Genomic DNA, 22,022 nt, shown 5'->3' with positions numbered 1-22,022 from the left:
AGTAATAAATGTTATTTGCAGTTAACAATTTTCTTTTTTCTTTATTACAATATTTATGGCAAGACTAGGTATATGATTTAATTAAGGAATCATCATCTGCCTATATATGTTCCCACTGCTGCGAAACAGGCCTCCTAAGAGGGTTCAGGCCATCCACCAAGTTGGCCAAGTGCGGGTTGGCAAGATGTCACTGTCGTAGATTTTTTGTTTAAAGAATGCCTTCCTAAAATTACCTAATTGCTGTAGTTCCATAGAAAAAATATATAATATATGGATGAATTAAGTAACCTTCACAAGATGAGGGTCCATCATTAGGATGCCCTGGAAAACTTTGCTCAAATCCCTGAGATTGAAAGTATAATGGGATTTCGTGGGAGTCGGCAGCAACTCCTCCACCAGCGAGTTGAAAATGTCGATGGAACCCTTGAGGAAGCCATCTTCGCGGATCGAGACCTTTTCGAAGTTACGCGTCCAAGACTTCAGTATCGTGCTGAAGATGCAGTACTGGAATGTTTAAGGTGAAATGTAAGCTTTTGATTAAAATAATATTTGGTGTGTGGAAATGACTGCTCCAAATATCTTTGAATATGATGTGGACATGCATATATGGAAACGTAGTTAAAGAGCGGTTTACATAAAATCACATACATAAGAAAGTCACATTCAGTCATAAGAAAGTTAATCCATAAATGTTCAATTTAGTTAGTCCGTCATCCCTATTGTTCGTCTGTCTTTTAGGTCGTGCGCAGCGGGATTCCAATCGTCACCTTGCTGTTGAACTCCATCTCGGTGAAGGAGATGTAGTGGAAGTGGCGCATGAGCCGCATGGTGACGGGGTTGCGGCCGCCGCCCGGGGGCCCCATGGCCGCCACCACGCCCACGTCGATCAGCGTCTTGAACTCGCCGATGTTGGTGCGGTCGTACCACCCTGGTGTGGTACACACACACACACACACGTCAGTCTGTATAACGCTCGGGACGCGTACGAAAAGTGCTTACATATCACTCAAAGACCGGCAAAGCACCTGCAACACCTCAAGTGTTACAAGACGACCATTTAACATTAGGTAGCCATTGTATATATTATATATAAATACCAGTCTGATATTGAATGTGCGATTACCTATTACACACTTTTTGCCTCCCCTCAGTCGTATACATTTATATTTTACTGTACTGCATATACATATATAACAACGATACCTAACAGTATCACTACCTATCACTACCACCTAAAATACTATATATAATTATGTAAACTGTGAATGTTTATCGTTCATAAGGAGAGTCAAGTTGTTCAATAAGATCTTTAACCGATAGATAGGATAATGTGACCAGAGACTGGAGGAACGGAACGCGCGGCAGACCAGAGAAGTCCATGAACTGGCGCAGCAGCTCGATGGGCGGCTGCGCGCCGTACACCTCGAGCGCGGGCATGTTGAGGTCGTCGATGAAGAAGACCTGGCGCTTGGTGGGCGGCGGCCCGAACACGCCGCGCCGCCGCCGCTCCAGCTTGCTGTCGATCACGTCCTGCGCACACGCATTACAATTTAACGCATTCCATTACGGTGCGGTACTGCACATTATAATATAATGTTAAATAATGCGTTGAATTGTAAGCTATTCGCCCGTTACAATCTACAGTATGGTAAAATAAATAAAAGATCGAAGAATTAAACAAAAACGAAAAAAGACATTCCCAGAATAGTTAATGACCACCCAAAATGTATTAATGAGTTCTCTTAAATCAAGTTCTCTGTCTACCCACACATACTTAGAAAAAATACAACCTGAGTCTGATTAGCAGACGTCCTCGCGGAGAAGACGAGGAACTCGCAGATGAACTTCTTGTGCAGCCCCTTGGAGAGTTTCGAGCTGATGGTGACCGTCTTGCCGGTGCCGGTCGGCCCGACGCATATCACGTGGTTGTAGTTCGCGATCTTGTAGCCGAGCAACGCCGCGCTGCGCACGTTGTCCAGCGTTGGTACTTCGATGTCTGAACAAAACGTATTCAACACTCTGAAGATTATTGTGGGGATAAATAGATCTTGATGATGATTATTGTTCCTGCAACTCCTCCAGGCTTCATGTTTAGTTTCTTGGTGGAATTTACCAGATTTAAAACTCTACAATAATTCGATTTTATGCTGAACTGATCGCGGAATTATGTAACAATTACACATCACGATCAATTTGTATGTGTAGGATTTTAGAAACTTGCAGTTTCCACAATTAAAATGCAAGGCAATAAAATATAGGTTGGGTACAATTTATCGAACAGTTTTGTTTGAATTATTGGAAAATGTCAGCCATTGGATAAAATGGAATAAAAGTTTACTTTATTATATAATACACACCAGCAAACTGCCATTCCGGGTCCACTTCATACTCCTCCAGGTTGGCCATCCAATTGTACCAATACGGGTTGGCCGGCTCACCGTCGTCTGTTGGATCCGTGAACCCGCCGTCGTGAAGTCTGACACATTACATATTTTCAATATCTTCACTTTATTTCTATTATATTATTTAATGTTTATTATAATTATTTTTATCCTAGTCCTAAGTTGTTAACGGCCTTTCATTGATTTTAAATTATTATAGAAATAAGTGATCGGAAATGTAATATATACTACTGTTTTTCTATTTTGATTGTGAACACATGAATGAAAGATTCAAGATTATAGGTAGTATATACCTGGAATATTATTTTTATTACGGAGAATTTTAAATATTTTTAAAACTCTATTCGTTGTAAAAGATTGTCTGTGTCAGATTCGGATTTAGGGGATAAATTAATAATGACGAATATTAGAGAATAATGAAAATAATTATTACAGATTTTGATATCGCAAAGCATATCTTCTATCAGTAAGAACATACATCTGCGGCTGTGTCAGAGTCAGCATCATCAGTATCAGTGTCTGTGTCTGTGTCTGCCACTGTGTCTACATCTGTGACTGCATCTATGCCTATATTATTTTTGTGTCCGATCTTATAAACACCTACGTGTAATCATAAACCCTGCCCTCCTTCGGGAAGGTCGGCTTGGTGCCGCTCTCATCCATGAGGTTGCGCATGAAGTCGGAGAAGATTGCGCGGCCGGTGTGGTCGCACGTGGCGCCCACCGACCAGATCACCGCCCACACCACCCAGCATGGCGCCAGCTTGGCTGACCAATGCAATACATGTGTTGGTTAGACGCATGAAGCGAATTAATTAAAGTAGACGAAATATTATACGTGCTTTTAAATCCTCACAATACGTAAAAGTTATTTATAGAGTAGTACAAACTCAGACGTTACGAACGTCTAAAGTTGTTCAATGTGTTGTTAGAGCAGGTTATATCATACGAAATCTAACAATAATATCTAAATTGCATTAACGATGACTTATAAATTTTGATTTTGTTAAATGTGTTCATTAAATAAATATAAGCATAACGGTTTGTAAAATAAAAGAGAAACTAACGCATCATAGCAAGAAAAGCACCTCCGGGTGGAGGTCTATCGTCTTTCCCAGTCAACGGCCTCAGTCTATAATCTAGTAGTTCCAGAAATTTCAGGACAAGGGAGGAGTCTATTGAAGCCACAATTTCGGTTAGTTTCGAGCGCAGTACCACAAGGGATGGGTACAAGTACGTCGTGATGAGGTTGTAAAGGGATTTGCGAATGTTGTCTGCAATCTGGAATTTTTGCGTGATATGAAGTATTGTATGTACTGTTCCATACAATATCATATGTAATTGTGGTGCCCTAGATTATTCTGGTGTATATGCACCAGCATTATGCATGAGTCCTGCAAAATAACGAGTCATTTTCATGTATAGGTATTGTGTTCCAACTTCGTTAAAGTCTCAATCATACTAGAAAATTTCATTCTTTGAATTGTTCTCTGAAACAGCAACAGATTTTTCATAACCTGTTCCTTACGGGCTGATAACTTGTACAATGGCTAAGACTAGTATGACATTAAGAATTTCCACCGTTATCCGGTCGAGGATTCTACGTCAGCTAGTCAAAAAGAAGTGAAAAGAAAAAAAAACCCGTCACCTTTTCCACTTTGAAATTTAATCGCATAATAGTTAGTGTAGTGACTCACCGGCGGCAGGTTGCTCTTCATCCAGGCGTTCACCAGCGGCTGCAGGCCCACCACCTTCGTGTCGAGGTACACCATCCCGCAGCGCGACACGGTGGCCGGCGACGCGACCGCCAGGTCGGCCACCTCGAAGATCATGCGCTGCCGGTCCGTCAGCTTCATGATCTCGCCGCTCGACAGGCACAACTTCTTGTTGTCGTCTAGCACCTGCCGATATTTCATTGGTACTTTCAACACAGTTGAACTATAAATCAAGTTGAACTATTATCAATTAAATATAGTAACTAGCTGCACGCCCCGTCTCCTCTTGGATAGTCATTTATCGTTATTGAAATAACATTAACATTTAACTTTTAATTTGGGTCCAACGGCACATGGTAGGCAAATTTCATTCAAATCGATTGAGTCGTTCAAGAGTCATTTAGTCAGTCATTCATTGCGATAAGTATATGGAAACATATAATTATCTCATCAGACTATAAATATATATTATAGCAGAAAGCACGAATGGATTAAAATCGATTACCGAGATAGGACCATGGGTAGCGTACCGATCTAAAGCGTAAGTTATTGTTGACTATTCGGTTTCGAATCACACCTAATGATCACATTGTTCCCATTCTTTAATTTCGTCCAAATATCATAAAGAACGGATCGGCGGCCGTATACACACATATATACACACTTTCCAAAATAACAATAATTAGGCGTTAGCGTTAAGGTTAAACCCTAGATACATACCTTCTAACACGTGGCACAGCACATGCTTGTGGTATGTCGGTCGATCGAAACAGTATAAAAACCAATAGGGCACCCCTTGGAGGATAACTATATATAATGGGATACTAGATGTAACAAGATGTCACAAAACAATGTAAAAAAGTATGAAATTAACTAAGTACGTCACCGGAGTGGCGCGCACAGGCGCCTGCGTGTCGCACACTTCGTCGCCATTATTAGATTTATACCGCACCGAATCTCGCGATACACAAGCGCGGGGTTATGCTTATTAGATAATATAAAACAAAAAGCAACCGAAACTTCCCGTGAAGTGCTTTTGAATATAAAGTAAACGAGCACGCGATCCGCGCGTGACCACACGAGAGGCGACAGACGACGTCTGTCCGACTTCACGACTACGACCCGACAACGACTCCCGCGCTCCCTCCGCCCGTATGAATACATCGCGTCACTCGCTACCCTCAAAATATTTATAATTTTATTTTGTGTATTCCAAACATAGCTGCTCCATTGACATATTTAATGACTATTCTATAAATTCAAAAAGTAAAATTAATATGCAGAAAAACTGAATATAAAAATTTAGCAATGCAAAATATTGTGTTATGTTATTGTGAGTTTAGCCATATTATGCCATAATTCCACAAATATATTAATTATTTAGCTTATTTAGTCTACTAGCTGCGCCCCGCGGTTTCACCCGCGTAAGTCCGTATCTCATAGGAATATCAGGATAAAAAGTTGCCTATATGTTATTCCAGTTGTCCACCTGTCTACGTACCAAATTTTATTGCAATCGGTTAAGCAGTTTTTGCTTGAAAGAGCAACAAACGCACACACATCCTTACAAACTTTCGCATTTATAATATTATTAAGTATGATGATAATACAAACAGTGTTCATGTTTTCAATCCAAACAGCGTCCACGGGCCCGTCGAAGATGTACCAGCGCTTGTCCGTGTCCTCCACCGCGATGCCGGCTCTCACCAGACTCGACAGGATGCCATCCGTCCTGGGATATATTGCTGTGATTAGCAGTAGTTATACTCCTGCGAATTCCTCTGCGTGTGCGCTAATGTTGTTACAAACAAACACCAAAACAATATTGTTGTGGGTGTATATATACAGAATGTTAGGGATAAGATGTACTTTAAATTACTTTCTGCGCTGGTGTAGCGATGATTAAATGAAATTGTCTTTGGTTAATTTAAATATCGGTCCATGTTAAGATATTTTTAAAGAATAGATATATTTTTAAGTTGAAACGCAATGCTTAAAAATAAGAATACGCGATAATTTCAAAATTCAAGTCATAAGTAATTGCAAATGAACGCAAGCCTTGCTTATTTCGAAGCTAGGCGTTCCGTTAAAAATTCAAAAATCTACAATTACAAAAATAATATCCAGAAATCCCTTGACAGTGCACGCGGAAACTGTAAACCTCGCGTAAATGTCCAAGAAATCAGCATTATTATTTCCTCGACTACTCCAAACTCGACCGACACTAAAAAGACGCAAATTTCCAAGTAACACACCACTCGTGCGTCTGCAGATCGAACTCCCCGTACAGCTGGCCCATGGTGATCGACTTGGGGTTGACGACGAAGGTGTGCACGGGCGTGAAGGGGAACCCGTCCGGCGCCAGCTTGCCCTTTATCGCGGTGAGCGCGTCTCGCAGGATCTCGTAGCACTGATGATGGATGATGACTTTTTAAAATCGGACTAGATATGAAGATCTTGAATTGTGGAAAAAAGAAGAGGTAAAGCAGTAGTGGCTCAGTGGTGAGAACCTCGGACTTCAAAATCAATAAGTCGGGGTTCGAGACCGGGCGAGCGTGCAGGAAATAAATTGATTTTTCAATTTATCTGCACATGTGGATAACATCACCACTGCTTATAAACGGTGAAGGAAAACATCGTCAGGAAACCGGCATGTCCGAGAATCAAAAAAGTTCGACGACATGTGACATCTGCCAACCCGCACTTGGCCAGCGTGGTGGATTATGGCCTGAACCCTCATAGGGGGCCTGTGTTCCAGCAGTGGGAACATATGTGGGCTGATGATGAAAGCAGGGTAGAGAAAAACTTAGCTGAGCTGCAAAATTTATCATATTTATTTTTGGCTCTGCAGTGTGAAAAAATCTATCGAGTAGGATTACATTCGAAAGACCTTAACTATTGATTACCAAAAATTTGTAGTCTACAGTTTCTGATACGATATTTTTGGTAGCATTATTGCTTTTCGCATTGTACCTTTGTTTTCCCCGAGCCCGCTGGACCAACCAACATCAAGCCATGGCGCACCACCGTAGTTTCGTACAATTGTATTATCTTGAATATGAATGCTGAAAATTTGTTTGATTTGTTTGATCTTTCAAAAGATTATTTCTAACATTCGTAGCTTACTCTAATGATGGTAGTATAAAGAATAGTATAGTATTATGTTATAACTACATAGTATAAAACTAAGTCACTTACTCGGTCCTTATGTCCCTATGTATGCTTAAATCTTTAAAAGTACACAACGGATTTTGACGGTTTTTTTTATAGATAAAGTTGTTCAAGAGGAATGTTCTTATATATAACATTTATTAAATTACTACACATTTAAGGTGTGCGAAGCCGCGAGCAAAAGCTAGTATGTGACATAGAGTTAATGTTTGTGAATATGACGTGACGTGACATGACGAACTTTATTTCTCTCTAGGTCTAATGTGATAATCTCCAGGTCTATGTAATTAATATAAAAATTCCATACCAATAATTTAAAAGGACGTTCAGAAAGCTGTTTTAAATACTTATTTTATATTAAGAAACATAAGGAATTGCGGGATGGTTCCAATCTTTATTCGATAGAAATACAGTTTTCAGTGATAGAAACTCACTGTACAGGTCGTCGTAGCCTCTCTTCACCAGCATGTTTCTTATAGACTGCTCCATGATACCGTAGTCCACTACCGGGATTTCCACACGTGGGAACAAATCCGATATGATACCTGGTGTCATCACAAAATATTTGAAAGCAGAAACGAAAAAAGTTTTCAATATATCACACTTCACACCATCACACTATTATTATAAATGTGAATGTCTGTGCATGTCTGTCTGAAAATCGCGCTGAAACTGCTGAACGGATTTTGAAATTTGGTATACAGACACTGAGTGAGCTGACTTGGGTGATAAGATACTTTTTTCACAATTAAACCTTTTTGTTCCCTTGGGATAAAACAGGAATAGACAGTCTCTAAACCATTTATAAATTTCGTAATTCCACGTGAGCATAGCCGCGGGCGGAAGCTAGTAATTAGACAAGTAATTGATCAAAATTACTATAATATTGCAATAAATTATGCAAATAATTAAATACAATGAATACTTTTAGACTTATATACACCGAGTATATACAAAGATACGATATACAAAAAATAAGTACGAGTCGAAAGTGTGACGTGATTTTAAAGCTCTTCGTTCGTTCATGCTTGTATAGTTTACTATATTTTTATAACCCTCAATCAAACACAATATAATACTATGTCATCCACTATATAATTCAACGATTACCACATTACGGCTTTCAAGAAAAGAGCATATATATGTAACTTTAAAGCCTACTAGCTGTGACCCGCGGTTGAAACCGCGTAAGTCCGTATCCCGTAGGAATATCGGTATAAAAAGTGCCTATGTGTTATTTCAGTTGTCCAGCTATCTACGAAGCAAAATAGTATTATTATTCACCAATAGATGTCAGGAAAAAAAATATATATACAAGAATTGCTCGTTTAAAGATATAAGATAAAGCATCTGTACTACCTCTAGTGTTACTAATGTTTATGGGCGATGGTGAAAACACATCATCAGGTTGCCCACCAGCTCCTCTGCTCGCTCTGCCATAAAAATCCACTAACCATTAAATAGCACCAGATCGTCGGCAAGGAACTTGGGCACATTGACGTCCCTCAGCGCCCTGAGCACTATCTGCCTCTCATCACCATCCGGCATCTGTCTGATCAGGTTGCCGGCGACCAGGATCACAGTCTTCACGGCTCGCATGCCGAAGTCGTAGTGGTCCTGGATCGAGATAATTTTAGACTCGACTAAATTTTTAACACGTTTTTACCATCACTTGTACGTTTGTACTAGCTGCGCCCCGCGGTTTCACTCGCGTAACTCCGTATCCCGCAAGAATATCGGGATAAAAATTGCCTATATGTTATTCCAGTTGTCCAGCTGTCTACGTACCAAATTTCATTGCAATCGGTTAAGTAGTTTTTGCGTGAAAGAGCAACAAACACACGCACACATCCTTACAAACTTTCGCATTTATAATATTAGTAGGATTAGTAGGATAGTAGGATGGATGGATGGATGTAACCTACCCGTTGAAGAACGATATTCACATTCTTCTACGAGAAGAGCGACATTCGCAGAGGCTAGTGCCCCTCCGAATGTTAATGGACGATAGTGGTTGCTTACCATCCGGTGAACCACCAGCTCAGTTGCCTATGTTAATATGTTTTGACAGTTAAGCATAAAACAGAACATTAAATAAAACTGTATTAACTTCAAGTTCTGTATTATTAGTGAAGATTTGTACACAAATTTTCTCACCTGCGACGACAACTGCTCCGAGCTCAGTCTGAAAGTGGTGGTAATCTTTCCAGCCAGCAGCTTCGCTTCGAAAAATCCATACGAGAACAGCGATATTTCAGCGATGAGCGCATAATCGGGTACCATCATCGCGATGGGACGGAATAGGGCTTTGAGATTATCCGGTAACTCGGTACGACCTGACATACATAAATAAACCCCTTCAAGATGACGCAAGACTAATTCATAAATCCTAGTAATGTCATTGAGGCGACTACACGAGTTAAAAAGACGCACGCACTCATACAATGAACGAATCGTATGTCTCTGCCGATTCTGTCGGTACACAGAGCTGCACGTAAACATACATAGACATTAAATAAATGCTTACATATCATGCTCAGAAATAGGAATATGCGATTAAGTTAAATTCTATTGATTGTACCAAAAAATAATCACTATTAAATAAGTACGTTACGTGAAGGATAATTCGGGAAGAAATATGAATAATGCCGGATGCTCTATAATCATTAAAATACATATATAGAGGTATCTTTGTGATATTTTTTATATTTGTAACAATTATGACAACATAAAAATATCAACAATTTTCTATCAATCACAACGAATTACATCAATCGGTTGAAAACTCACAGATTTATCGATTTACAAAAAAAACCCAGTCGAACTGAAGACTGAAGACCTATTTGGGAACGTTGGTTGAAAATAAAAACTATTCGCTATATATATCTAAAATATATAAAATTCTCGTGTCACAGTTTTCGTTGCCATACTCCTCCGAAACGGCTTGACCGATTTTGATGAAATTTTTTGTGCTTACTGGGTATCTATGAGAATCGGCCAACATCTATTTTTCATACCCCTAAATGATAAGAGTAAGGCAGAACAGCGTTTGCCGGGTGCAGCTAGTCTAAAATATAAAATTCTCGTGTCACAGTTTTCGTTGCCATACTACTCCGAAACGGCTTGACCGATTTTGATGAAATTTTTTTGTGCTTTGCCGGTATCTATGAGAATCGGCCAACATCTATTTTTCATCCCCCTAAATGATCAGAGTCAGGCAGAACAGCGTTCGCCGGGTGCAGCTAGTATATATATATCAGATGTATAAGAAATCTAAATTATCATTGGGAACCAACCCGCATATCCAGGGTTCATGGTAATGAATACGGAGCAGGATGCTTTCAATGGCAATTCTACACCTTCAAACCAAAATTTCTCCAGTTTAGCGACCTGAGCTTTTTGGATGGTCACCACCTAAAAATTTAATGTTAGATATTTTATTTTTTTAGCAATAATTAAAATAAATATACGGTAAGTTTTTGTACATGTATACTCTATACTAATATTATAACGATTTGATTTTTTGTTTGTTTGTTTGCTTGAAATGAATAGGCTCCGAAACTATTGGACTGATAAAATAAATCTTTCACCATTAGATAGCAGCAACTTCGCTGAGTGACATAGGCTATATATGTACCACGGGCGACGCCGGGGCGAATTGCTAGTATAATAAAAAAGTCCAAATTGTAATAATTTTACTTACTTAACGACTAACTCTCCGCCCACGGCTTCGCTCGCATAGCGAAAGTAAAAGGTGTACAGTTGCGAGGTTTTAACTGCATATCACGATTCTGAATTCCGGTGAAAAAAAACAATCCCATCTGTTCTCGGGTGACAAACTTTCTTTGAACCAAATTTCATCCATGTAGGTTCAGTATATAAGGCGTGAAGAAGTGACAAACACAAAGACAGAGTTACTTTCACATTTATAATATTAGCATGGATTATTTACCTGTTGTGCGACTACTGAAAGCACTTCAATGTCTATTCTGTTGAATTCATCAAAGCACGCCCATGCGCCAGACCTGAAAATATAGTTGTAATTTATAAGGATAATTCTTTATTTACGAAAAAGTTCACCGACTTTTCTGAGAGAGAGGTACAACTCCAGATACTAAAATGAGGCGAAAGGACGAGATTTTTTTAAAGAAAATAAAAAACGTATTATTTATAAAGTATTTCAATTCTATAAAACAAAACACAAATATAATCACTTCAATCAAATTCAGGTAGTAAGGAATAATCGAGTAAAAACAAAAAAAAACAGGCGAATTGAGAAACACCGTCGTTTTTAAGAACGTAGGTTAAACATTAGACAATCTACCTACGTACATACTATAAAAACAAATTTTGCCCAATTACTGAACTTTTTATTTTCTTTAAAAATCTTTAGTTTATAAAGCATTATAAAAACAAACCTTACCTATATTTATGAAAGTACTATAAAATAGCTGGAGCTTGTTATATAATACACAGATGACGCACTGATTTAATTGTGTTAAATAAAAAAGAACACAAATTTTAAAATTTGTCTCAAATGATTTGGGCGCGCAAATTCGAATTTTTCTAGAACGCGCATATTTTTTTTTTGCCACCATGTGTCAATGAACGATGACAATATTTTATAGTTATATTTTAAATAACACTTAACAGCTTGGTTACGACCATATAATATCATAAATATTACAATAATATAATTTGGGAAAAGTAACATTTTAAACGTCAAAACGAAATAAAAAAGTAACATTTATTTATTAATGAATTATAAATAGTTGGGAAAGCAAAACATTTTTTTGTAATTCAACATGTTTAGGTACTATTAAGTTAAATTTATTGACTAATGATATTATGGACACATTATTAAGAATTTTATGAAGAATTGTTTATAGAAGGTATGGATTACTATATTAAAATAGAGTCAGTTTTATGTATGTAGTTGTGGTCATTAGTATAGTATAGCATTATGTCATCTGTGGTAGGACGTTTATAGTCTATAGCACTCAAGGATCACGTAGGTCATCAACCTTATGGTGAATTTTTTTTTCCAATCGGTTCCTGAGATCTTCAGCTTAATACCATAAAGACTTACGCTGCAAGTCCTTTGAAGAATTTGCCCATTGCCATAAAGTCCAATTGATCTGAGCAGTTGAACACAACGCATTGCACAGCCAATGCTTTGGCTAAATCCTGAAAACATTTAGTAACATCAACGAAAATTTTACAACGTGACATCTAAATTAAGAAAATATTTATTTTGATTCTATTAAGATGATTTGTTTTCGCTTTTTTCGATATAATGATTTTCACACCAAAGCAATTATCCTGATTTCGTTGAACTGTGTAACTTTTTAATATATGTAGTTTTAAATGACAAAATTAGAAAAAGAAATTACTATTTGTAGTAAATATCAAAATGATAATTAATAATAAAAAAAGAAAATATAAAAATGGAACTGCTAAGCGAAGCCACGTGTAGAAAGTTAGTCGAAGTATTATTGCAATGGTTGGAGTGACGAGGTAGAATGTTAAACTAAATATGAAACAATAGCATTTTAAGCTCTCGTGTCTCATATAAAGACTTAAGAGTTTAGAGGGATTGTTAGGTGCTCTAATGTATAAACGTTCATTGTTAATGAAGTTTAAATTCATATTTAATCATTCATTCACACACAAAACAATAAGAACCCACGTGAAAAACTAACTAACAAACACTAATTCAAACAAAAATATAAAACATATTAAAGAAGCGCTAATTACCGTCAATTCCAAGTCAGTGGTTTAGTTATTTTGGACATTGACTTCTAGTTGATATGTAGTCTTTAGTCATAAAAAAGCAGTGGTAGTTCTGGTGAGGACTTCGCACTTAAAATCCATAAGGATAAGTGCAAGAAATAAATTAATTTTTCAATTTATCTGCGCATTTGTATAACCACCACTGATTAAAACGGCGAAGGAAAACATCGTGAGGAAACCGGCGTGTCCAAGAACTGCCGCACTTGGCTCGCGTGGTGTATTATGGCCTGAACGCTAATAGAGGTCTGTTTTCCAGCGGTGGGAACAAGTATAAGCTGATGATGAAATAGTAATCTACCGTCTTTTACAATTAAAGTTCTCCATGTAACCATAGACTATACACTTAAACTAACAACAAACCTTGGTGGTCTCAGTCTTGCCGGTGCCGGCGGGGCCGGCGGGCGCTCCACCAAACTTCAGGTGCATCGCGCACATTAGCGTCAGATAGCAGCGGTCCGTTAGAGGCGTGATAACAAGCCGACCACTGAAAATAAATTATACATTACAATAGATTCTCTGTCTAGTCATAGAATAGTATTTAAATGTATTTAAATTTCGGAACATTCTCAACGGTTATTTATAATCCAACACATTTTGTTCGACGAAAAGTTTGTTTGCATTTCTAATTTACACCTTAACATATAACTTTATAAGAATTTTTACTATCATCATATAAATGTAACGGAGCATTCAATTATAAATACTAGCGGTCCGCCCCGGTTTCGCCTGTGGTACGACATTCTTTCCGTTTCGAACGTTTCTTGCGCCTAACAAAAACGTTAAAAAAAAGCCGAATCGGTCGAACATCTCACCTCGGGTTTTACGTTAAGTACATTTGGACGAATCATTTTCATATACTAGACAGATTAGGAACCAACTATTACCTTTTTTACTTTCATATCGCGACTGAGCTTCGTTTCGCTCCGTTTCGTTTTGTGTTTGGAGATAGATGCTAGTGATATAGGCCTCTTTTCCGTGGTGGAACATCTCATTTCCATAGGACCCTCGTTACTAAGCGAAGGAAGCCGCGGGTGAAAAGCTAGTGTGATATATATTGTAAATAATATAAATATAAATAATATAAATACCTGTTCCCCAAATATTCATTCTGATACGTGAACACTGAATTGAGAGCGCGCACATCGCAATAGTTCTGGCTGAATTGCCGATAGAACATCGACGTGTCCAGGCGATTCTCGTCCTGGTAGATCTCTGGCAACTCGCCCTCTTCCAGGGGGTGGAAGTCCTTGATCATCTGGTAGTATCTAGGAAATTATTGGCGTGTGTAAGTGACGCATATTCGTGTGTGTGTAGTGTTTGGATATGCCAATGCAATGGCAACTTTACAAACTGTATATGTTTTAATTTTAATGTAACCATCACTTGAACAACAACTGTCAAAAGCCTAATGTATCCATGTATACGCAACAAACAAAGACGATTTTCATACAAAAATAATGTACTTGTCTCCCCGTGACCACGCTCGCTGTAAAGTGTTCGAAACGTCGGGTTAATAATATAATGAATAACGATTTATTCATTCGTTTAAAACACATTGGTTTAAAATCCGTTAAAAAGGTTTTAATTTCTAAATGTATAATACTCGCGTAAAATCAAACACAAGATAATGTACTTGTTATTTGAAAAATTTCAAAATTGAATGTACTACAGTGTTTGGTGTTCTATAAACGTAGGTAACATACAAAGCATTCATCCTCATTATCATATCACTATAGACGCTATACCGAAGCTGACAGATCCACTGGAAATCATTAATATTCTTCACGTTCTCCATCACCAGCGTGTTGGTGACGTCACGCGCGTGGACCTCTATGACGATCAGGGCGCAGAGCACTTCGCGCTGGAAGAAGGTTAGCTCGCCCTTCACGAGCGCGCGGAGGCTGTCCAGCTGAAACATATTGTAATAAGTTATTTGAATGCATACCAGTAGTATTACATTACCCGTGCCCGGGGGTCCGGGTCCTTTGGCTTTACATCGCAAAATTGTTAATTGCACAGAGAAAATCACTTATCTACCCGAATTACTATATACTCTACACAGAACTGCACAAACCTGTCGCAGCATCTCCTCAAAGTAGCAGTCCATCCTGTACTCGCTGATCGCCTCCTCCACTCCAGCGGTCCAGGCGGTCTGCGAGCCCGCTATGACCACCTGGCCGGGCCAGCGCAGCACCCACTGTGCGCGCGGCATCGTCCACAGCTCCTCCATGCCGGCGACCAGGGTGAGCCGTACTGGAATCGTTTAGACTTTAGGGGTACCCTAATATACACTTCTATGATTGAATATTTCCCGCGACGCCATATTGTGGAATATACGCCATTATTTAAATGGATGTCTACTACCACCGATTAAGTTAACTGTATCTTATGATATCAAAAGGAAAAAGCACCCGCGTGTCAATAAAATAATTCTGCGTTATATGTAGCTGATAATATTACATTAAAACGGGTTGCGAGTGTTTTCATTAGAGCCATAACACGAATTTTTCCGTTGTGGCGCTTTTATTGTGGCCACAGCGCGTTGCGAGTTGCTTTTTCGCTCAATGAGCGTTTTCGGTCTATAAGAATTTACTAATAATTTGGACACAATATTTAGTTGTGCGTAGTTTCATAACAATAACTATTACCGAGCTATTATTGTAATAAAATGACCATTAATAAAATATACAGTATACCAATAAATTAATATTCTAGTCTGTGTGTACATGGTTAATAAGTTCTGAGTTAGAAATAACATATAGTACGGTTATACATGCCAATTGCTCATACTACTACCAAATTCAAATTTATTGTATAACAGAACACATACTATTACAAACAGATCTTAAAATTTCAGTGTTCGCCATATATATTGACATTTACACAAATAAACTTGCAATTTAATACAATTATATACGTCACCGATAATATAATTGAAGCCAGTATAACTCACTGCTATGCCTCATGGTGTCTTCCAATAACAAGAGCCATTGTTCAACATTCGACGAAGGATAGAACTTATATTTGAGATCGACAATTTCACCTTCGCTCGAGTGCATTTGTGTGATCTTGAGATCCGCTTCAAAGGTAACCTGAAGCAATTCGTAAGTATCATTGTATATACCGGAATGTTGCTTTTGGTAGTTATCGTAAATATTGAATCGTCGTAGAGTATATATAAAGTCTATAATTGGTTGTTTACAAGTGCGTTCATACGCTATTGTATACATAGAATATTTCCCATTTGTATCGCCATGAAACATATAAACTGTACCTACGTCTATAGATGGTTTTGGTATTTTTACATGTTTAGATATTACGTTAAAAAGGCTGTAATGCTACCACATAAGCATGAGAATACCCATAACTTAATTTAAGAATGTAACTACATTATCGCGGTGATTGTTACCAAACTCCCCCAAAACTGCTGGACTATACAAAATCGTATAGATATTTTGTGTGCATATCGTAAGTCTGAGAATCGTTTTCCATGTCCCTAAATGATAGGTTTAAGACAGAACAACGTTTTTCTAGTCCGCTAGTAAATATTTAGATTAATTATACTAAAATTAATTATACTAAAGATTTAAGTAGACATTATAAGATATGTTAAATTCCTGCAAATTTTATCAAACCTTTACCTTGGCAATATTCTCAAAGCACTTCCTAAGATGCGGCTGCACAGCCTTGGGGTTTCTGCTCTGCGACAGAATCTCCAGCAGCTCGTCATCGCTGAGGAAGAAGAAGCGTGGGAACCGCAGCCTCTTCAGCTCCATGTATTCGTTGAGGCCACGCGACACTACCGCCAGCAAGTGGCGCGCTTCTACCAAGCTGTCTAGGAGACGACTGTCGGGGCATATGATCATAATCTGAAAGATTCAGAATTAATAATAACACAATGCTTTCAAAGAAAAAACAGATGTTTATCCTAGCCCTATATGTAGAAATGGTCAAAAATCGAAGTTCTTACTTGGAAAAAGTCAAATAAAATTTTAAATACGTACTTCTAGATATTGAAATACATAAAAGTTAAAACAAGTTATGAACAATGTTTGTGCATTGTGCATAGATTATATTTAATATATTTTAAAACGGGTGAAGTCTGGAGTCATTCTTTACGATAGCAACATTAATGTAAACCTTTGGAACGGCTGCTGCAGAAGACATAATTCTCCTCCATATTCTCTCCATAGTTCCATACTTTTTAGCTTCCAGTGGCAACTGACGTGATATATCTTCGGATGTAAATATAGGCTCCAAGTACATCCATTCCCTTTAAAAGTGCTAATTAATTACTCCACTTGTACAAATTGTAAATTACTATAGTGGTAGAAAGTTTACAATTTTAAAATGTGTTTTTATAAAAAAAAAACCGATGGTCTACGTAAAAAGGGCGAAAGGTTCTCAATTCGTACTGCACGTTTATTCAATTTCTTTTTGTGTATTATGAAACAAGAAAACTGTTTCCCAATTCAAATATTGTGCCAAATAGTTTACTATGACAGGAAGTACCCGTCATAACCTTAAGATCTTACTTCTGGCACTCTATCCATTCGTCCACGACCTTCTGCGTGAGGCGGAGTTTGTCATCCCACTCCTGGATGCGCAGCTCGAAGGCCGCTTTGAAAGGGCTGAAGCCAAGTTGCTGCGTGGCGAGCAGGTGCTCATCCAGCAATTGTAAGGTCTCGTCTGCTATCTTCATTATAAACGTCCCTGGGTACATGCGACACGTGATTATTATTATGTGAGTGTTATGTAGTGGTGACCTCGGACCTGTATCGATAAATCGGGGGTTCGAGGCCCGGTGAGCTTGCAAGAAATAAATAGATTTTTCAATTTATCTGCGCATGTGGATATAAAATTTATATGCTCAACACGGTGAAGCAAAATAAAGTGAGGAAACCGACATGACCAAGAGTCAAAAAAGTTTTGACGACATGTGACATTTGCCAACCCGTACTTGGCCAGATTGGTGCATTATGGCCTGAACCCTCATAGAAGGCCTGTGTCCCAGCAATGGGACACATACATAGGCTGATGATATTGAAATGAAGAGTTACAAATATTGGAGAAGGATTAAGAGTAGCAATTATCCACCAGTATTCTTATAAGGCGCGATCTCCATTGCCTTAGTGGCCCAATCGTTCAGCATCTTGTCCAGCGACTGCTCTATGACATACTCCTTGCTGGCCAGCTCGCCAATCTCGGCGATCAGCTCGCCGTGCGCCGCCATACCTTGCTTCAAACACATCTGGAACGTTTGCTTCTCGTTCATCGTTACCGTTATGCCTGTTCAAATAAAAATAACGATATATAAATGGGCTGTTTCTGTTCTTATCTCTAAATCATTCCATAGGTAGTTAATTCAATTTATGTGTTTATTTTGCCATCATTTTACATAAGCGATGAAGTTTTAATGACGATTCAGAACTCAGAATACTGTTATTGAGTTACGTTTTGAATCTTAGATTTGTTTACGTAATTATTAATGAGTAACGAACCAGCTTTTTCCATAAACTCATTCCAATGTCTCTCTTTCATTCCTGGATTTCTAACAGCCTGAATTACAGGAATCAACGGTCTGAATTCGTCGATGTCATCCTAAAATTCATACAGACAATTTTAAAATGGACATTACGTATTGTAACAAGTTATATAGAATGGACAATTGTAAGTTCTTCGATTTATCTCACTCTTATAGTAAGCGCCACTTGTTGCACTTTAGGTAGGTCAGCAAATGTTCGCACGCACTTTATAATAGTTTTGTAGTACTCGTTTATGAGTGGCTCGATGGCATCCGCGTCCACGTACATCAAAGGATTGTCGAACCATACTTCACGGGCCTTCAGGAAATCTGTGAAGAATTTACAATGATGTCAAGTACAAAAATGTGTATGATATCATATATGTTTAGGTGACTAACATAACCATTCACATTAATTTCAAACAAACAGTACTAAAATCTCTTTTTCAAGTAAAAAGGAAGACACAGATAGAAGACTGTTTTTAAAAACACTACACTCATTACCATGCGGGGGGAAACAGTACTTTTAAAGAAAATAAGAATCATCAAAATTCATTCACCCGGCCATACAGGCGAGTGATAAAATCCTTCTTTTATGAAGTCGGTTGAAAATGTAAATACCTGAAGCAGTAACCCACAAGTTCCTATAAGGCTCAAACTCTTTGACCAGGCGGTTCAGATCCGCGAAAGGGACCACCGGCTGCCCGAACAGCTTCTGCCGCTGGTTCAGCACTCTGCCCCACTCTTGCGAGTCCTTCATACCCTTCCACGCTTTCTTTATGTCATTGGCTATTTCATGTACCTGTTGTGGATGTTAATATGGATGATAAATACAGAAATTATAATAATAATATTCAAAACCGAAAAAAAAAACAATTAACATCTGTTTAAAGTTTTACCATCGGCGAAAGATTAACTGAGTCGATTTGTTTATGTGTCTTAAACTGATACGTTGGAAACTATGAAACACAGCTAGGTATTGTTTATTACAAAGATATAGGTATGCAATCCACGCTACCAAAATAACACACTATTTAAACTGGTTAGATATTTAATAAGTAACGTTAAACGTTACGTATTAAATCTTATATATGATATTTAATACGTAACGTTAACATATTAAATATCTAATATCATAAGTTTATACACAAGAATCAGTAGGATTTACTCTGACTAATTTTACTCACTCTCGAGAAGTCATTTTGCAGAGTGAGCGCCATACATTGCGACGTGAACATGTCGATTCTATCGGACAAGGTCTGCTCGTCTTGCTGGTGAAGCTTCCAGAACTTCTCCTGCTCTTCTTCAAGGAAATCGGTGGTGGCAACTACCTACATGGTAAAATGTATTATTGATCTAATTGTGTCACTTCATACGTTACTTACTTAGCTTTTTTATTTATGAAAATAAGTGAAAAAAAACTAACAATTTAATACTTGTTTATTACTTGTTATTATAGGAATAATTAAACAAATAAATAAATAAAAGTTAAGTTTAGAGAGTTACGCCAACGGAACCCTAATGTAACGCTGAGTCGACGGTTCGCACGGGAACATATATTGCTTTATGTAGGAAATTCCCTTGGCGCGACGTAATTTTAAGTAATTATTTATAATTCATGTTAAATAAGTTTGGTATTGTATTCATTACTTTTTAGCACTTGCATCGTGCAAGACACATTGTAATCATTATGATTAAAGTATTTTTGCAAGTAAAATTCGACTTTTTTTTGGGGCCTCCGGCTGTGTGAAACATAATTAGAGACACAACACTACGATATAACGATCAGCGTTTTCATATATTTGATGTAATGTTAAAGGCAGCAGATAAACAGACTCATCTATACACGAGTCTATTGATTAAAATGTTAATATTTTAAATACAAACTTTTCCATCGGCGATCAGTTAAATATTATAATTATCACTGTAAGAGTTTTTGTGTTATATTTTATCTCGCAGTTAAAAGAAATAAAAGAAGTACTATTTCATTTGTATTTAGTAATTTTGCTAAAATGTTAAAACATACTTGTTTCGTAATACTCAGCGGCCAACCGATGGCTTCCCACAGAGCTTTGAAATCTTCATTTTCTAGTGGAGTGAAAAATGCGTCCAGTACTTCATAATCCTTAAATATTAATTGATTTTAAAGGTTTTATTATTATGATTTTTATTAAATAGTACGTCAGTCGCTTTTATACGCAATATGAAATCAAATTGGGTTGAATTATTTATATAATTTAGAATGCACTTTCAGAAGCACGAATAAATACAAAGAAATGAAAATAAAAATTCTAATGTAATAATTATAGTCGAAACATTCTTTGAACTCATTCTTTGCTATTTTCTGGAGCCTAAATCGAATAAAAAATCACGTCAGTATTATTTGCAGAAACCACGTTGAAAATAATCTCAAATTCTATAAATTTATAGGTTCTTTAACTAAAAAGAAATTATGTACCGTGTGGACTTTCTTCATTATATCTTCTTGTGTTTTCAGCGCGAACGGTATGGACTCCATCCACTCCCTGATCTCGAACACGTGCTCAATGGTGTTCGGCTTCTCACCCAGTTTCCTCATGATGCTCTTGTAAGCCTGTATGACGTCTTCCACCATTATGCGCACTTCCTCCGCCCACATTGTGAGGAGTGCCTTGATTATGTCCGCACGTTTGTTTACGAGCGTTTGCTGGAATGTTTTTGATTAAATTGTGATTTTTTTTATGTCATAGCCGGTTGGTGATTCGCCTGATGGTAAGCGATCACCACCGTCCATGAACATTCGCAGAGGCTCATACCTCTGCGAATGCGCTGCCCGCTTTTAAGGAGTAAGGGATAAGGAAAGGTTTAATGGCCGGAAAGAAGGAATGAACTGGGAATGGTGATGAAGAGAAAAAATATGATTATACGCTTCCTGTATACCACCTCCATCACAACTGATTTACAACCGCTTTTTTGTATGTTTCTATGAATGAATGGGACGTAACATAAATACATACTTGGATTCGGATAAAGATTTATATTTTAGTTGAAAAAACACACATGGCAAGTTAGCCGCAAAAGCAGGCCAATGTTAAAATATTTGGATATGTCACGAGAGTATTATTCAGTCATTAGCACGTCCCTTGAGACAATTTGTTATGCCATTTCTTAGAATATTTCTTTAAATATCTCTTAACTTCAAAATTATTCTGGCTCTTACAGTATTTAATATTAATATGTACTCAATTTTAAAGATAACTTTTTAACCTTTAGACTATCCACATTTATGGCAAAGGGTCCAATGTTGATGTATTGTGGGAGTCGCCATATCAGATCTTGTTTTGCGTCATAGTGCATCTGAACCTCTTCGCGGGTTTCTGAAGACGAGTGCTTTTCTTCGCGGAATGCTCTGGAATATTTTAAGTAATAGATAATCATA

At 37.8% G+C, this 22,022-nt stretch overlaps 1 protein-coding gene across 1 annotated transcript in view; it reads right to left on the bottom strand.

Moving 5' to 3' along the window:
• LOC119837295 (dynein heavy chain 1, axonemal-like) overlaps positions 1–22,022 on the bottom strand; it is a 54,533-nt gene that overhangs the window by 22,555 nt on the left and 9,956 nt on the right. Inside the window, exons 17-49 of the mRNA XM_038362811.1 lie at positions 21,851–21,992; positions 21,063–21,290; positions 20,631–20,729; positions 19,792–19,935; positions 19,226–19,406; positions 18,774–18,934; positions 18,582–18,681; positions 18,178–18,369; positions 17,616–17,793; positions 17,221–17,353; positions 16,722–16,949; positions 16,034–16,172; positions 15,155–15,333; positions 14,826–14,989; positions 14,169–14,345; positions 13,441–13,564; positions 12,377–12,474; positions 11,240–11,312; positions 10,584–10,701; positions 9,445–9,623; positions 8,742–8,904; positions 7,722–7,832; positions 7,090–7,181; positions 6,372–6,526; positions 5,731–5,848; positions 4,099–4,302; positions 3,469–3,682; positions 3,007–3,169; positions 2,358–2,476; positions 1,791–1,996; positions 1,368–1,530; positions 768–928; positions 289–504 (exon numbers count right to left, since the gene is read on the bottom strand). Of these exons, the coding sequence (XP_038218739.1) occupies positions 289–504; positions 768–928; positions 1,368–1,530; positions 1,791–1,996; positions 2,358–2,476; positions 3,007–3,169; positions 3,469–3,682; positions 4,099–4,302; positions 5,731–5,848; positions 6,372–6,526; positions 7,090–7,181; positions 7,722–7,832; positions 8,742–8,904; positions 9,445–9,623; positions 10,584–10,701; positions 11,240–11,312; positions 12,377–12,474; positions 13,441–13,564; positions 14,169–14,345; positions 14,826–14,989; positions 15,155–15,333; positions 16,034–16,172; positions 16,722–16,949; positions 17,221–17,353; positions 17,616–17,793; positions 18,178–18,369; positions 18,582–18,681; positions 18,774–18,934; positions 19,226–19,406; positions 19,792–19,935; positions 20,631–20,729; positions 21,063–21,290; positions 21,851–21,992 (5,122 nt within the window). The remainder of the gene's footprint in view (positions 1–288; positions 505–767; positions 929–1,367; positions 1,531–1,790; positions 1,997–2,357; positions 2,477–3,006; positions 3,170–3,468; positions 3,683–4,098; positions 4,303–5,730; positions 5,849–6,371; positions 6,527–7,089; positions 7,182–7,721; positions 7,833–8,741; positions 8,905–9,444; positions 9,624–10,583; positions 10,702–11,239; positions 11,313–12,376; positions 12,475–13,440; positions 13,565–14,168; positions 14,346–14,825; positions 14,990–15,154; positions 15,334–16,033; positions 16,173–16,721; positions 16,950–17,220; positions 17,354–17,615; positions 17,794–18,177; positions 18,370–18,581; positions 18,682–18,773; positions 18,935–19,225; positions 19,407–19,791; positions 19,936–20,630; positions 20,730–21,062; positions 21,291–21,850; positions 21,993–22,022) is intronic.

This window comes from Zerene cesonia, chromosome 27 (genome assembly GCF_012273895.1).
Source record: "Zerene cesonia ecotype Mississippi chromosome 27, Zerene_cesonia_1.1, whole genome shotgun sequence".
NCBI classification, from domain to species: Eukaryota; Metazoa; Arthropoda; class Insecta; order Lepidoptera; family Pieridae; genus Zerene; species Zerene cesonia.
The sequence above is the reverse complement of the archived record's forward strand: the minus strand, read 5'-3'. Positions and strand labels throughout refer to the sequence as shown.